Below are 18215 nucleotides of genomic sequence, written 5' to 3'. Positions count from 1 at the left end.
TGTCCCAAACAGGCTCGGACTGGGACAAAAAATGGGCCCAGGCATTCTAAGCTGAGCAGCCCATTTTTAAAAAAAAACAAATTACCAATAATGGCAACCGGTTTCTCAATGTATTTTAGTTATATTTAGCCTGTTTCAGTCACTGTAACTGACTGCGGATCTAATACAATCTAATACGATCTAATGCCCTACGTTAAAGACGGCCCTGGGAAGGGGGGGTATATATATATATATACCCAAAAGGTGTCCCGAAGTCGGACTGCATTGCTGGTTTGAAATTGTGCGGTAATGCAGTCCGACATCGAGGGGGGGGGGGGGGCGATTTGACAGACATCAGTGCAGGTTCATGCACAGATGTCTATTCAAATCGCCCCCGAAGTCGGCAAAAGTAGTACAGGAACTACGCAAAATTGGTGTCGCACTGATTCAGACAGTACTATTGCCGCCAATACCCTCCAATTTGGCATGCGATTTGACATGTCAAATCGGCCCAATGTGAACCTGGGCTCAATTCAGGACACCTTTTGGGCACAAGAACTGTTCACACAATGTCTAACTGATGCCATCACTTTGACTTCTTTCACACTGAGCTGCTAAAAATAGTGCCTGAAAGGTGCCTCTCAAACCTTCCCAGTATGCTTTCACACTGTGGCGATCCGCTTGCAGGACGGGAAAAAAGTCCTGCTACCATCATCTTTGGGATGGTTTGGATACACTACTCCCAAAACGCCCTGCCCATTTAAATGAATGGGCAGCTCTTACGAAGCGCCTGCAAAGCGATTCGGCAGCGCCGCTTTTCGGGTGCTTTTAACCCCTTCTTTGGGGTTAAAAGTGTCCCGCTACCGCCCGCAAAGTGGCGCTGCAGTGCCGGTAAAGCGGCGCTTTAACGCTACCATGGGACGGTCTAGGTGTGAAAGGTGTCCTTCAAACTTTGATAAAGGAAATAACTAAGGGCTAGTTTTTGGACTTTTTAGGCACATTTAGGTTGGTCAGAATATATTCACACAAGGAGAGATTTTCTCTAAAAGGTTTTTGGTTTATTTAGATATAAAATAGCATAATGTATATAGAGCAGGGAAGAATTAATTGCCGTTTCCAGCAAAAAACTATCTGAGAGGCTAACTATGCAAGCCTATCCATAAACGTTGACAGGAATCATACAAAAGGTAACAATGTATCCACAATGAGATTGAACACTTCAAAAAAGAAAAGAAATAGGGTGCATAAACATAATTAGTGATCCTGTCAGGTTATGGAAATGCAGGCAAGAGTATGTCTGCGATGGTGTGGCTTGCTGCGTTGATAGACTCGACCGGTTTCGCGCTTTAGCAGCGCTTCCTCACGGAGTCAGCAGTGTGGTTTGGACTGTAGAACAACATTAAACAATAAAACAAAGACAGATAAAAAAGATGCATCAGTTTGGATAATAATACTAATAGGAATAAAAATACACAACGGGCAAGCAAAAAAAGGGGGGAGGGTGGGGGGAAAAAAAAAAAAGGGGGGGAGGGGGAAAAAAGGGGGAAGAAAAGAGGGGGAGGGAAAGGGGGAAAGGAGGGGGGGGGAAATTACAAGGGACGAATAGGAGAAAGAAAATGTAAAAAAGGGGGGGAGATGAAGAGAGAAAGTGGGAGAATAGAGTCCTGATAGGTGAAGACCAAACCCAGAGCATTTCCTCAATGATACAATGGGAGCGAGGGTAATAAATGTGTGCATATTGGAACAATTTGTGGGAGGAGAAGATAATAGAGTAGAGGAACTAATAAGAATACTTACAGATAGTATTTGTTAGTATAGGAATTAATCCATGAACGATACGTATTGAGCATAAGAATTTCTTAGCAATAAAAGAGGAGGACAGGTAAACTGTGTCCGGGCTGCTGGACGTATTGTAAAGGGTATAGGAACGACCCAAAGTAAAATATAACAATCTGGAGAGTAATAAGGAGATATGGTGATATTAAAGTATATTGATGGCTGATAAAAATTGATGCAAAAATAATAGCAGTAGAGGCATCCTACCTTTAATGAAGTTAGCCTCTCAGATAGTTTTTTGCTGGAAACGGCAATTAATTCTTCCCTGCTCTATATACATTATGCTATTTTATATCTAAATAAACCAAAAACCTTTTAGAGAAAATCTCTCCTTGTGTGAATATATTCTGACCAACCTAAATGTGCCTAAAAAGTCCAAAAACTAGCCCTTAGTTATTTCCTTTATCATTTAATTAGGACGCGGCACTCTCTTTCTATTTTGTTAATATCCACATGCATACTACATGTGAGGATATTGTCATCTCTCTTTTGTCCTTCAAACTTTGTTCAGCATCACTCACATTGTGTAAGACCTCTTTCATACTGAAGTGCTTTACAGGCGTTTTTTCGCTAAAAATAGCGCCTGTAAACTGCCTCCTGTTTTCACACTGGAGTGGTGCACTTGCAGGATGGTAAAAAAAGTCCTTCAAGCAGCATCCTTGGGGAGGTACGTGAGCGGTGTATACACTGCTCCTCTACCACCCCTGCCCATTAAAATTAATGGGTACCGCTTTCAAAGCACCATAAAAGCACTTTGAAAGCAGCGTTAAAAAGCAGACGCTTTTAACCTCTTCTGGGGGGTTAAAAGTACCTGCTAGTGGCGCCAAAGGGCTGCTATAAGGCTACTTTCACACTGAGGCATTTTGCAGGCGCTATAGTGCTACAAATTGCACCTGCAAAGCGCCCTGAAAGAGCCACTCCTTTCACTCCAATGTGAGAGCCCGAGTGCTTTCACACTGGAGCGGTGCGTTGGCAGGACAGTAAAAAAAGTCTTGCAAGCCGCATCTTTGAGGCACTGTAGGAGCGGCCCTGCCCATTGAAATCAATGGGCAGCACCGCCAAAGTGCCTGCAAAGCACCTCAGGAGTGGCACTTTGCGGGTGCTTTTAACCCTTTATTTGGCCGTTGTCGGGGGTTAAAGGCACCCCGCTAGCGACCAAAAAGCGCAGCATAAATGACAGTAAAGTGCCGCTAAAAATAGCGGCGTTTTACAGCCGGCACCTCAGTGTGAAAGTAGCCTAACAGCGGTAAGCGCCGCTTAAACTAGCAGCACTATACTGTTAGCGCTCACACTGCCCCAGTGTGAAAGGAGTCACTAAGACTCAGCATGCTTTTATTATGAATATTTTAACATTGACAGGCATGATAAAAAAAAAAACATTGGTAGCCAAGATACAGAAAAAAGAAAATTGACAGGCAAGATACAAAAGGAAAAAAAATACATTGACAGGCAAAATACACAAAAAATACTTTGGCAGCCAAGATACAGAAAAAAAAATGACAGGCAAGATGCAAAAAAATAAATACATTGGCAGCCAAGATACAAAAAAATTAAATAAAAACACATTGGCAGGCAAGAAAAAAAAAAAAAAAAAAAAAACACTTGTAGGCTGGCATAGTGTCACTTACCTTTCCAGCAGTCCAGCACCTTTTACGACATCAGGCAGAGGAGGCCTCCTCCAGCTCCTCCCCCTTCACTGTCACATGACCTGTCCTCTTCATTTCCTCCTTCTGAGCTAAACAGATTCAGAAGGCTGGCTGGACGGCCGCGGAGGTGGCCGTGGAGCCAGCCATAGTGAGCGGCACCAGCAAAAGGAGCAGCCCAGCTCGCTGCCTTCAGAGTAGGGAGTGGGACCCTGGCTGGCAGATAGAAATGCGGCTGTCGGCCGCGGAATCGGCCACGGGGCCTGCCGCAGATCCGAACGCGGAGTTTCCCGCGAATCCGACTGCGGAGTTTTGCCGCAGCTAAGAGTGTTCCCCCCGGGGGTGGGGGGGGATGGGAGATGTGACATGCCGCGGCCCACCGGGCATATGCCCGGTATGCCCTATGGCCAGTCCGGGCCTGGTCCTAAACAATGTGGCTACATCAATTCTAACAGCCTGCTCATTTGACCTTCTCCATAAATGATCTGCCCTCAACAATACATATTTTAAATCATGAGGATTTGGGGTAACTAATAAAATATTTTGTTTGATATCTTCATGCAAAGCATCTAGAAACATACTGATATGTATCGAGCCTCCCCGCTCAAATGCAAGATTATTACCAACCAACAATTCCATAATAGTATATATCCTGTGCGACAATTCATAGGGAGACTCACTTAGCAGTTGGTGGATCTTCCCATGAATCGCAACATCAGAACGCACTCCGTACAGAACACGCAATAATTCCAGTAATATGTCCCTTGTCCTCAGAAGCTGAAGACAGATCTGTTTGATTCTCAGCCAAAGACCATTCCATATAGAATGTTGCAAAACTCTTTCTAAGTCAGATGGGTTGAGATTGTACATATCTCTGACATTCTGCAAGTCACAAAACCATTAAAAAAATCTCTTTAAATCATGGCAGGGAACCATTCATATTTTTTTTTTTTTTTTTTGTTTCATAAATATTTCTTTAATAATTGCATCCAGTTCTTTTGGTTTCAAATGCTTCATTACAAGCTGAACTTCACCTGTATTATTATTGTTATAAACCGTAGTGGTCACAGTGGGTGAGGCTGGCAATGAATTATCAGATTTAATATGAGGTTCCGTTTCATTTGATAGAAAATTTGTGTTTGTAGTTTGCTGCAGATTGCAGAATCCAAGATTTGAAGCACATCTGCATTCCTGAGATCTCTTCTCTAATTCCATAATTCTTAATTTCTCTTATCGTCCATGGACGGACACCGCTCCTTAAATCTTGACAGGTGGGTTATGTTCCTGTTTACAGGAGAGGACTAGGCAGAAACATGTTAAATAGTTAAATACATGTTACATTAACAGAGTTGAACTGCCCCGCCCAGGGGGCGGTCCCTCCAGACATAACCCTCTGCCTAGCAAGGAGAAGGACCTATGGCTCCCTTTGGGCCCAGCGCCCTGAGGAGAAATTTTATTTTACTTTTTCTTTTTTTTTTTTTCAATTCTTTATTTTATATTTTTTCCAGTTTTAAACAGACATATTTTCCATTTTTACCATAACATATGGTTTAATCATGATGATACATAAATTAACAAAATGTTCCTAGCACGCTTAAAACTTCTCTATACCAAATTCACTAGCGCACGCCAATACCAAAGAACCATAACATATATCTTAGATATGCTTTAACACAAATTAACAAATTATTCCTATGACACTCATAGCTTCTCTGTATGACATTCAAACAAAAACATACAACACCACAACCATCTCTCGTCCTCCCTTACCCTATCCCTTACCTACCCGCCCCCCTCCATCTACCTCCCCAACGAAAAAAAAAAAAAAAAAAAAAAAAAAAAAAAAAAACCCTCATTAGGCCTTCACCTCCCCTCCCCGCCTCCCCCCCCCCCGCCTCACCCCCGCAGAGCTCCCTCTCTGTAACTTATGTAAGGGGACCATACCGATCTGTAACTGTCCTCCTGCTCTCTTATACCTGCAGTTAACTTCTCCATCTGTTGGATTTCTGATATTCTGCCCAACCATTGTTGTCTAGTTGGGCTGCTTGTAGTTTTCCATAAAATTGGTACGCACGCCCTTGCCGCCGTCAAGAAGTGTCTTAACAGAGACCTTTTGAAATTAGTCATGGACATTGGTAAGTCAAGTAATAGGTAGGTAACAGGGTTACCTCCCAGCTCTATGTCCAGTACTTCTTTTATTGTGTCCCTGACCATTTTCCAGAAATCTTTTAACTTTGGACATGTCCAAAACACGTGTAGCATTGTACCCTCCTCTTCACCACACCTCCAACATCTGTCTGATGTTTCCGGAAATATCCGCTTTAATACCACTGGCGTTTTATACCACCTGGTTAGGATCTTGTATCCCCCCTCCTGGTACCTTGTAGCTAGGGAGGCTTTATGTACGAAATTGAAAATTTTTGTTTTCTGCGTTTCCGAGAATTTCACTCCTAACTCTCTTTCCCAAGCTTGTATATATGGTAATTCCTTTGGGGCCTTTAATTCTACCCATAAGCTATACATCTGAGAGAGGGAGTGTCTCATCTCCTCTCCCTTCAAGCATTGTTCCTCGAATCCTGAGAGACCCCTTAGAGGACATCCTCTTGGGTTCAGTGCTCTAATAGCGGATTTTAATTGAATTTGTCTTAGAGGGTCAAGTTCTTTTCTCACTACTTCCTCCCTACCCCTCTCGCCTATCCTTGGGTTCTCCCCCTCAAAATGTATTATTCTACTACAGCCTAGGCCTTTTATAGTATCGAAACGGGGATCTACCAGTCCCACATGGAACCTGGGGTTTCCCAATACCGGGGTGAGTGGGCTTGGGTGGGTCGAGAGATTTGTTCTCTTAAAAAGTTTTTTCATTACTCTTAGGGTAGCTCCTAAGGTTGGATGTTTTTTTACCTCCAATGGTATATCTTCCTCATGGATCCACACCATTCCTTCCAGGGGAATGGACGTGATTTTCTGCTCTAAACGTAAACAGGGTTTAACCTTCTCTTTTATACACCATTCGACCGTCCTGGCCATATGTGTCGCCTCGTAATAACCTATTGGGTCTGGGAACCCCACTCCTCCCCTCTCTTTTGGTAAGGTCAAAATTTCACGCCGTAACCTCGCTGGTTTTCCTGCCCATACAAATTTAGCCAGTCTAGCTCTTAGGTCCCTTAAGAATCCCAACGGGATCGTCACTGGTAAGGTTTGGAGTAGGTACAATAATCTTGGTAGAACATTCATTTTCAAAATGTTTATTCTCCCAAACCAAGTGAAACTTTCCTTGTCCCATTTCAAAAGATCTAACTTAATCTGCCTTACCAAGGGGGCGAAGTTCAACTCGAAAATTCTATGTAGATTTTTCGAAATTTTTGTGCCCAGGTAAAGTATGTGTGACTCTGTCCATTTAAAGGAGAAATTTCCTTGTAGTTGTTCCTTATTCTGTTGATTTACTTCTATCCCCATCGCCTCAGATTTACTGTTATTTACTTTAAAGTTGGAAAGGTCTCCATAAATCCTCAACTCTTTCAGCAAAGCTGGTAAAGACAACTCTGGGTCCACCACCGAGAACAGAAGATCATCTGCAAATGCAGCCACTTTATATTCCTCTCCTTTACTCCGAAACCCTCTTATATCCGTGTTTGATCTAATTGTTCTCAGAAGTGGCTCCAGTGTTAGGACAAAGATTATTGGGGACAGTGGACACCCTTGTCTTGTTCCGTTTTTAATTGGGAAGGGATCAGATAGTACCTCGTTAACCTTCACCCTTGCCGACGGGCAAGAGTAAAGGCTCGCAATCCAGTTTAACATCCCTATCCCTAAACCTATATGCTTTAGAGTGGCGCCCAAAAATCCCCAATCCACCCTGTCAAACGCTTTTTCAGCGTCTGTTGATATTAATGCCATAGGAGTCTTGTAGTGTTGGGCCATGTAGATTATACTTAATGTTCTTTGAGTGTTTTCCCTGCCTTCCCTACCGGGGACGAATCCTACCTGGTCTGGATGGATTAGCGAGGGGACATGTGCCACCAGTCTATTAGCTAATATCTTGGAAAATATTTTCAGGTCAGTATTCAGTAGGGAAATTGGGCGGTAACTAGAACATACCGTAGGATCTTTCCCTTCCTTGGGGATAACTACTATGTGTGCTCCTAAAGTTTCCCCTCTCATCGGCTGCCCCTCCCTCAAAGAGTTAAAGGCCTCTAGAAACGTAGGTATTAATTGCTCCCGGAAGGTCTTATAATATTGTAACGTAAACCCATCTGGGCCAGGGGATTTGCCTACTTTCATTTCTTTGATTACCTCTAAAACCTCTCCCGCCGTGATTGGTTTTTCCATGTTTAGTGAACTCTCGTTTGTAATTGTCGGCATTCCTGACTCCCTCAGATACGTTTTTATTCTCTCTTCTCTACCCTGTGTCCTCCCTGGGTTAGGATGGGCCTCTAATTGATATAAGCTACTGTAATAATCTCTGAATGCTCCCGCTATTAATTGTGAGGAATACACTAAATTGTCTCTTTGTGTTTTTATTTTCTCTATATTTTTTTTGGATCTGGATTCCCTCAGCGCGTTCGCTAGCATCCTGCTTGGCTTATTTCCGAACTCGTAAAAAGCCCTCCGACATCTGTTCAACTTAGCTTTCGCCTTATCCATGAGAAGTAGATTAAGTTTCTCTCGGAGAGACATCAGCCTCTCTTCGAGATCTCCTTTCTGCTCTTTCTTGTGTTCATTCTCTGTTCTCTTTATTTCCCCAAGAAGAATGTCTAGCTTGGCAGTGAGGGTCCTTTTTCTATACGCCCCCATTGCGATAAGTATTCCTCTTAAATAGCACTTGTGTGCTTCCCACTTACAAAGCGGGGCTATCTCTTCATCGTTATTCCTCTCAAAGAAAGACTCTATTTCCTGCTTTATTTTCCCTTCGTACTCTGGGTCTTTCATTAAAGTTTCGTTTAACCTCCAGGTCCACTCCCTATGTCCCTCAACGCCCCAATCAATCAAACAGCTTACTGGGGCATGATCAGATATTGTAATTGAGCCTATTAGAGCTTCCCTTACATTCATTAGGACCTTCTGGTCGAGAAATAGATAGTCAATTCTTGTATACGTTTTGTATTTATGGGAGTAGAAACTATAGTCTCTTTCATGGGCATGCAATGCCCTCCAACTGTCCACTAATTGTAGGTCATTGATTATGGTCCTTGCTTTTCTCAGTTTACTATTAGATATGCTGTAAGACCCCCTGGACGAATCCAGGGTGGGGTCCCACACCATATTCATATCTCCTCCAAGAATCAGAACCCCTTCCCTATTTACTTTTATCACTTCTGCAAATTTTTCCAGTGTGGTGACCGGATCCTCATTCGGGAGGTAAACATTGACCAACGTGACTTTATGCTCATTTATTGTCCCTTTTATCAGGAGAAACCTACCTTCTTCGTCCACCACTACTTTAGATTCTTTCCAGGATAAATTTTTAGCCAGTAGGATTGCCACCCCATTTGCTTTCGAGGACTGAGATGCCCCCATATATATCACTGGGAATTTCTGAGAACTCAGTTTCGGGATTTTATCCTTTCTAAAATGTGTTTCCTGAACAAAGACTATTTGTGATTTTAGTCTTCCTATTTCTAACATTAATTTTGATCTTTTTTCTGGAATGTTTAACCCTTTCACATTATACGAAGTTATCTTTATTCTATTCATCTCGTACCGTTTTATCTAAAACCTCTTGTAGGCTTCTCTTACAAGCTTCAATTATTTCTCGTACTACTTCACTATCTCTGCGAGGGTGAGGCGGGGGGAGAGACAGAGACGGCGAAAGGAAAACACGGCAGCCCAAAAAAAAAAAAAAAAAACAAAAAAAAAAAAAACCCACCCCCCCCCTTGTAACTCGGATTCAGGACCACCGTCCGATTGTCCGAGTAATCTTAATTGGCCCTCTCGTGGTAACAACTTCCCCCTATCTGGGGTGCGTCGCCTTCACCCCGGGCCAACAACAAAAAAAAAAAAAAAAAAAAAAAAAAAAAAAAAAGGGGGGAAAAAGAAACCCCCCCCCCCCCTTGGCGTCTCCGACTACCCCCCTCCTGGAGGAGAGACGCTCAATTGGGGGAAAGTGTGAAAACACAGCGGAGAGTCACGTCCGCTGTCCTCCGTCCGGTGCTCGTCCTCTAGATGTTAAAGCCTATCCCCACCCTTTTACTCCCTGAGTAATACCTCTTAGTTCTACAAAACTATATCTCTTCTAAATTATTGAGGAAGACCATGCCTCGAATCAAAAAAAAAAAAAAAAAAAAAAAAAGAAAGGGGGTGGGAGACCCCCCTTCCATTGTTACGCTCCAAATACTCCAATTAAATACTCAAATCGCTCGCTCCCACTCAAAACAATCTCCGCCTACTTAGCTCACGTCTCTAGGCGTATTCTGTTGCCTCCTTACAAGTGTCCCCAGAGGCAACAATCCTATTGGCGTATACCACATAGAGTATCTGGCATATTCCATGGTCATTACATCCTTGCCTTACATTAATATATAATGTGATTGGTGCCCATTAAGCCAATAACCTTTTCGGTGGGTATAGGGTATAGGATAAATTATACATACAAAAGTTATGCTAGCTGGTACTATATGAGGAGAAGTATTAAAAAACCTCTATGACACAATGTCCTAAAATATCTTACTCCTTCCCCTAAGCATCGTACCCTCACAGCCTCGTCCTTCCCCTCCTTCCTAATCTCTCCTCCCCCCCCTCTCCCCCCTCCTTGAAACCTCCCTTGCAACTATTAATTCAATGGGCCCCCTCCCCAAGAAAAGAGAAAAAAAAAAGGACACAAATTGTACCCCCCTTTTATAGTGTGAACCCCCACTTCTATTGTGAACTTATCCGTCTCCCATACTCCCTCCCTCCCCTCCCACCACCCCCCCTCTGAATACCACTCTCCCCGAAAATAATCAAAAGTAGTCCAGGTCAAAAACTACTCTTCTCATGCAAACTATTCCCCGTGTAAGCAACCCCCCCGGTGTGTCTTCCCCAGAAACGAGAAAAAAAAAGAAAGAGAAGGGGAAAGACAACTCCCCCCCTAACCAATGAGGGAGTATTAAGGAAGTGTTAAACCTCTACTAACCTATTTCCCTATAATACAGTGCAATCCTGGGGCCCTCATTCCAAGAGCCTCAACCAGGATGTGGACAAGATGTGAACAAGTGTTATACTTTTTAATTACCCAAAAACCCCCCCACCCCCCCCTCCCTCCCTTCCTTTCCCCCCCATCCCCCCCCTCCCTCCCTCCTCCCTCCCTCCTCGCCCCCCCCTCCCTGATGAGCCCCTATAGCTCGGGGGGGGGAGGGGAAGGAAGACCATTCCTACCATTCGGCACAGTGATGAGTCATATACCCTCATATACCCTTTAAACAATCTATCCACCAGACCTCGTTTCCCTCTAGAATAGTAACAACTATACAAATCTTAATACTCTAATAACTTGTATCTATTCATGCTGCCCGTCTTTTTTTTTCCTTCTTTACAGGTCTCCCTCCAATCCAAAAAAAAAAAAAAAAAAAAAAAAAAAAAAATAAAAAAATAAAAAAAGCAAAATAACCCCTAAAACAGGAAAGTCAAGTTAGGGGGGCCGGGTGAGCTGTTCAGTCTCTATCGAACATTTGTGTCATGATATCATAAATTTAACCCTCCTCAGAACACCCCTCCCCCGCACCCCCACAGGGAGAGCCTTGCCACCCAAAAAAAAAATCAGGAGGCTTCCACAACACAAAAAAAAAATAAAAAACGCTAAACAAAACAAAAAAAAAAAAAATAATAAAATTTCCTCCTACTCCTCCTCGAGCCATGGTCCCCCCCCCTTAATGTCTGCGGGAATCCCTTGTCCGACCCCCACTACACCAAATCCTTTGTAGGGGACTCCTTATCCTCTCGGATCTTCTTTAGACAGTTAAGTTTTTCCTTTCCCCTATTACTGATAGATCCAGCCAATTAGGAACATATATTGGGTCCGCTCCCAGAAATTGAAAAAGTGTCTGAAGCTGCGAGGGCTCACACAGATAAAAGCTCCTCCCTTCCTTTTTGACTATTAAGGCCAACGGGAACCCCCACCGATAAGTGGCCCCCTTGCTACGCATGTACTCCAGTAACGGTTTTAATAGCCTTCTTCTGTTTTTGGTTTGCCAGCAAAGGTCTTGAAATATATGGATTTCTGTACCCTCCAACACCCCCAGACACCCTTCCTTCCAAGCCTCCCTGAGAATCTCTTCTTTCGTTAGGTAGAAATGAACTCTACATAGCACATCTCGGGGGTTTACGTGGTCTTGGTATCTTACTGAGGGGATTCTGTGAACTCTATCCAGTTCAAGGGCCGCGTCTGGGTTTTTTTTCAAAATTTTATTCAATAGGGTAATTACCACCTCTCTTAATTCCAAACCTTCAAATTTATCCGGGATACCTTTAATGCGGACGTTATTTCTTCTACTTCTATTTTCTGTCTCTTCAGCCTGCAATTGCAGCCTGATCATGTGTCTCTGTTGAAACTCTAATTTATCTTCAAGCTCAGTCAATCTAATTTCCATACTACTTTGCTGTTCCTCACATCTCCCGATTTTCTGGTCAGCTTCGGCTACCTTCGCATTTACCTTTTCAATCTCCCCTCTCAATGTGGCAGTGATATTTGCTACTATCTGCTGTAAATCTTCTTTAGTAGGAAGTGCTTGAATGAGCCTGCTGATTTGCCCCATGTCTGTAGATGATCCCGTTTCTCCTCTCCCGCCCTCTTGTGAGTATTGTGACTTAATTGAGGAATGCAATCCTGACGCCTCTGCTGACATTAACTGACGGGTCATATCAATGCCCAGGCCTTGTTTAGGTGCCTCCATACTTAAGTCCGGGGATGGACTCCCTGCCCCTGACCTGGGCTCTGTGGGGGGTCCCTGAGTCCCCAAGGCGGGCTCTGTGGCAGGACCTAATGGCCCTCTCATAGGTGGCGAAGCACTACTTGGTGTGACAGGGGTAAATGGCTCCTTTAATATAGCCTCCACTATATGTTCCCCCCTATGTGCTATCAGATGTCCGTCAGTAAGTGTTGAATGCAGGGCTCCTTCCCTCGCAGTTACACTGCCTGATGCTCTTCTCACCTGGCTTCCAGAGAACACCCCTCTCTGTTCTAGAGGCTTCTCCTTCCCCCTTGTCAGCCGTGTATCCGTTGCTGCAAAGGAAGCTGTCGGCTCTGTAGATGCAGATAGGGGCGCTGACCTTCCAGATGACGGCGGGACACTCTCTGTCAACGAATTCCTCCTCTCTGCTCGATCCGTCAGCTCGCTCCCCTTCCCGGTCAGAAAGCGCGTGATATGCGCTTGGCTCGGCTGTGGAGGGACACCGCCGGTCTGCTTCGTGGCACTCCGCCCTCTCCGCGACATCTGCCGCTCGTGCCTAGCTTTCTCCCCGCTCGAGAGGTTAGGGGGCTGGCAGGGATCTCAAGATTTCGCCGCTCTCCTAGCTTGCGAGCACCGCGGGACCCGGAGGACTCTCCTAACGCGGACGCCTACTCCGCCATGCTTCCGACTCCTCCCCCGGAAAACGGAAGTGGGACTGTTCATTTGATAGAAAATTTGTGTTTGTAGTTTGCTGCAGATTGCAGAATCCAAGATTTGAAGCACATCTGCATTCCTGAGATCTCTTCTCTAATTCCATAATTCTTAATTTCTCTTATCGTCCATGGACGGACACCGCTCCTTAAATCTTGACAAGTGGGTTATGTTCCTGTTTACAGGAGAGGACTAGGCAGAAACATGTTAAATAGTTAAATACATGTTACATTAACAGAGTTGAACTGCCCCGCCCAGGGGGCGGTCCCTCCAGACATAACCCTCTGCCTAGCAAGGAGAAGGACCTATGGCTCCCTTTGGGCCCAGCGCCCTGAGGAGAAATTTTATTTTACTTTTTCTTGAAGAATCTTCTTTCAACTGTCGGCTGAGAGACAGGCTGGATAATATAGATCCTTATAGTCTACTCAGTCCGACCAGCAAGCGTGGGCACACCTTTGCAAAGAGGCTTGGTCTGCCACGCCATACCCCATGACTCCTGGGCGGGCTGGTGAGCTTTGCTCTGAGGTCCACATATGACTGGGCTGTGGTGTTGTCTCACTCACAGTGGACCGCGCCGACAGCTACCTCCATTTCGGTTGTAGTTCTGTCAGGAATGCGTCAGCGAGTCCTCGCTTGGACGGGTAAGTACAATCCCTCCTGCTTCGGTGGGTTGGTACGGCTGGGCATTCCTGGGGTTCGGAGGTCCCTTCTCCTCCCTTCCCTGCTCCTTTCCCTTGCTGCATTGCTAACATTGCCGCTGTCAGGGGGGAGGGGGCCTTCCTGAGGGGACTGTTATCTGGCCTGTGTTTTTTCTTTTTTGTATTGGGCTTTCCTGTGAGGGATTTTTCACTGTTAAAAAGCCCTGTGGTGAGCACAGATGTTTGATTATACTTCAGCAGACGCTGACTGATTGGTGACACCTGTAATGGTTTTGCTTTTTATGCTGTATCTGTGTCTTATCCTTAAATAAAAAAGCCCTAGGAGGCTTTTCCTGTTTAAACACAGGTCCCTGCAGAATTTACCTCACGGTTCTTTTCCTCTCACAGGCAGCGCTGGGCAGTCTCCTCCTGAGGGAGTTCCCTGGTTACCCCTGGTCAGCGCAGCAAGTGGGTGAGAAGCCCTGAATAAGGCTTTAGGAGCTTTTGTCTATTTGTATAGACAGGTGTGCATATTATAATACACACTATGTAAATATTGGAGTCAGTATCTGGGTCCTTCCCCACATGCTGGTGGTGGCAGCAGGTGTTAGCACCTGGGATTCCCACAGAGTTTTTATTGTTAGTCCTGGACACGTTTGTGTCAGGGTGGGGGTGGACTGCGGGCGGTAAAAGTGCCCCCTTCCCCCGTTATCCCCTGGGGAATGCTCTGTTATGAAGCCATGGACCAGGTACCTAGTTAAAAAAAACATGTACAGATGTTATACAATTTTCTCTTCCGTTCATGGACGAACACAGCAGCCTTTGACTGTAGGGTCCGATTCTGCGTCAGAGACATCCCCAGAAGCCCCACCCGGTGCAGCGCGAGCTGAGACAAGACCTACAGTCAAAGGCTGCTGTGTCTGTCCATGAACTTAGAGAAATGGATTTTACGGTGAGTACAAAAATCCTATTTTCTCTTCCGTTCATGGACGGACACAGCAGCCTTTGACTGTAGGTCTTGTCTCAGCTCGCGCTGCACCGGGTGGGGCTCCTGGGGATGTCTCTGACGCAGAATCAGACCCTACAGTCAAAGGCTGCTGTGTCCGTCCATGAACTTGGAGAAATGGATTTTACGGTGAGTATAAAAATCCTATTATTTTAGGTTTAAATGCTTTGCTCTGGTTTTAAGATTAAGTTCAAGGAATAAAACATAATAAAAAAGCAAAATATATCGGGGAAATGGAGAAAATGAAAAAATAGGGCGTTGGGTAAGTCCATTGAAAATAAAATAATAAAAAATGAAGAGAAAAATAAAAAAAATTTGAATGTTCAAAAAAAAGTCCATTGCTTGATGAATATTGAGAGAGTGTCCATGAATTCTTTATAATTTCTTGTATAGTGATATTGTCCATTCAGAGTTTCTTCCCCACTAGCCAGCAATTACTCCTGCTATTCACATGCAAACGCGTATCTCCAGCGAAGTACCTGAAAGACAAAAACTCTCAGACAAAACTCATTAGCAAAGTCCATAAACAAAGTACTATTTACAGTCCACAGTTTAAAGCTAATTCACCACCACTGCTATAGAAGTGTCATTTTCATTCAAAACAGATCTGTACCATTCAACTGTTCTAATAGTGTGTAATATTCTATTTTCATCTTATCATACTCAATCTTTAGGTGGTCATATTTCTGTTTTAACTGAGGAAATGCTATCCAAGTCTTTTTTTCTTATTATTATTTTGGTCAGCTCTGTTTTTCATGTTAATATCACCCATGTTTGACCCAGAGTTTCCCCTTTTGATGTGATCATTGGATATTATCTTCTGACCTTTCTGTTCAGTGTTTGTCCTAAACAATGTGGCTACATCAATTCTGACAGCCTGCTCATTTGACCTTCTCCATAAATGATCTGCCCTCAACAATACATCTTTTAAATCATGAGGATTTGGGGTAACCAATAAAAATATTTTGTTTGATATCTTCATGCAAAGCATCTAGAAACATACTGATATGTATCGAGCCTCCCCGCTCAAATGCAAGATTAATACCAACCAACAATTCCATAATAGTATATACAGGCCACAAGGCCACCCGAAGCTCCGCCTACCCTCCTCTGCGCCGACTGCGCGGCCCGGGACTGGGAGCAGGGGGGTCTCTGTCAGTGAGTCACCGTGACGTGGGTGACGTAGGAGACCTGAGGAGAAGAGAGACGTCACGTGAGGAGAAAAGAGAGTGACGTGAGGAGAAGAGAGAGTGACGTGAGGAGAAGAGACAAGTGAGGAGAAGAGACAAGTGAGGAGAAGAGACCTGTGAGGAGAAGAGACCTGTGAGGAGAAGATACCTGTGAGGAGAAGAGACCTGTGAGGAGAAGAGACCTGAGGAGAAGAGACCTGAGGAGAAGAGACCTGAGGAGAAGAGACAGGTTAGTGAAAGCATCTTCATTATACCGGTGGCACTGGCATTGCTAGTTTGTGGGCGCGGTGGAGTGGTGCTGTTTTTTTTGGCTGGGCAGTGGGGTTGTGTGGCCTACCTGACACACATACACTGACCTACATGTCAGTGTGTGTATATCTGTCAGTGTGTATGTCGGTGCTGCACACGCTCTCCTAGCTGGGGCAGACGCACTGGGGTTCCTCGATTTGCCCGACTTTTACTTGGCATCTCAGTTCCTCTCCACAGGTCCCAAAATTATGCTTCATCCAGGGCAGGTTACACATCTGCCCCTCCACGTTGGCGCACTCCCAGCTTCAGCCACAGCGATCCTTCACACCCCCTGGGGATCTCATACTGATGTGGCGTGGCGCCGCCGGCCGGCATTGTAATTCCTGCCTTCTGGAGCTCTGCAGCGCTTATGATGGACGTCACACGTCCCGCGGTCCTGGCATTGGCCCAGTGGGACGTCCATCATAGGCACTGGGGAGCTCCAAAAGGCAGGACCTGCTGTGTCACTCGGCAGCGCTCGGCTACAGAATGGTCCCTGCCAGTGGCGTAGCGTGGGCAAGGCAAGAAATTTGCGCCCCCCTAACCTGCAGACTTTTTGCACTCCCCGAGTCCCTTCCTTTCCTACAATAGTACTGACCAGCCTGATTCCTATACTGACCACTACACTAACCTCTACACGGACCTACATGATTCCTAGACTGACCATTACACTTACCTACCTGTCCACTGCACTGACCTACCCAATTCCTACATTGGCCAATACACTACATACATACACTACACACTGACACACGGGGCCAGATTCTCAAAGAGATACGACGGTGTCGTATCTCTGAGCTCTGCCGGTCGTATCTATGCGACTGATTCAGAGAATCAGTTACGCATAGATATGCCTAAGATCCGACAGGTGTAACTGTGTTACACCGTCGGATCTTAGGCTGCAATTCCAGGCTGGCCGCTAGGTGGCGTTTCAGGTTTTTACGCGACGAATATGCAAATGAGGAGTTACCCCGATTCAGAAACGAACGACCGCCCGGCGCTTTTTTTTACGTAGTTTGCGTTCGGCTTTTTCCGGCGTATAGTTACCCCTGGGTCTATGAGGCGCAGCCAATGTTAAGTATGGCCGTCGTTCCCGCGCCGAGTTTTGAAATTTTTACGTCGTTTGCGTAAGTTGTTCTCGAATACGGATGGCCTTAATTTACGTACACGACGAAAGCAATGACGTGCTTGCAACGTCATTTGGAGCAATGCATGCTGGGAAAATGTGCGAACGGCGCATGCGCTGTTGGATCGGCCCCGGGAAGCGCCTGATTTAAAAAGTACACTCCCCCTAGCCGCGGAATTTGAATTCTGCCGGGGGATTTACGATACGCCGCTGCAAGTTTTGAGGTAAGTGCTTTCTGAATACAGCACTAGCCTCAAAAACTTGCGCCGGCGGATCGTAAATCATATAGATTACGCGGATCTAAAGATCCACTCACCTATCTGAATCTAGCCCACTGACCACTACACTACAGTAAACACTGACCACTAACCCACACAGCACACTGACCACCAGGGCTGGTGCAAGGATTGTTGACCCCCCCCCCGGCTGCGCCCTGAACCACTTTACCCTGCAACACATGTGAAGCCCTAAGGCAAACGCTGCGCTAATTAAAGAAGATAAAAAAATGATGATAAAGTGTATAAGAAAGCAGCTGGCATTTACGTTCACTACAAAAAAAAAAAAAATCAGGATAGATAGCAAAAAATGGAAAGAGTGCAGCGAAAAATGTATTAAAAGAAAAACTAATGCAGAGTCCACAAAGAACATAAGTCTGTGAAGAGTTAATTCCAAAAACAAATCCGTGAAGGGTTAACTCCCAAAAAAGACACATTGCTTGCCAAGAAAGTGAAGATAAAATTTGGTGAATAATAAGTCCCAAAATAAACCAGGATATTGTCTGAGTATTTTGGGACTTATTATTCACCAAACTTTATCTTCACTTTCTTGGCAAGCAATGTGTATTTTTTTGGGAGTTAACCCTTCACGGATTTGCTTTTGGAATTAACTCTTCACAGACTATGTTATGTTCTTTTTGGACTCTGCATTAGTTTTC

At 44.8% G+C, this 18215-nt stretch overlaps 1 protein-coding gene across 1 annotated transcript in view; it reads left to right on the top strand.

Annotated features, from left to right (window-relative positions):
• LOC120930509 (PR domain zinc finger protein 4-like) overlaps positions 1-18215 on the top strand; it is a 203027-nt gene that overhangs the window by 75541 nt on the left and 109271 nt on the right. The window contains 1 exon segment of the mRNA XM_040341687.1: positions 6981-7232. Within this exon segment, the coding sequence (XP_040197621.1) occupies positions 6981-7232 (252 nt within the window).

Source organism: Rana temporaria, chromosome 3 (assembly GCF_905171775.1).
Source record: "Rana temporaria chromosome 3, aRanTem1.1, whole genome shotgun sequence".
Taxonomy (NCBI): Eukaryota; Metazoa; Chordata; class Amphibia; order Anura; family Ranidae; genus Rana; species Rana temporaria.
Note: the sequence above shows the minus strand (reverse complement) of the source record. Positions and strands in the feature narration are given on the sequence as shown.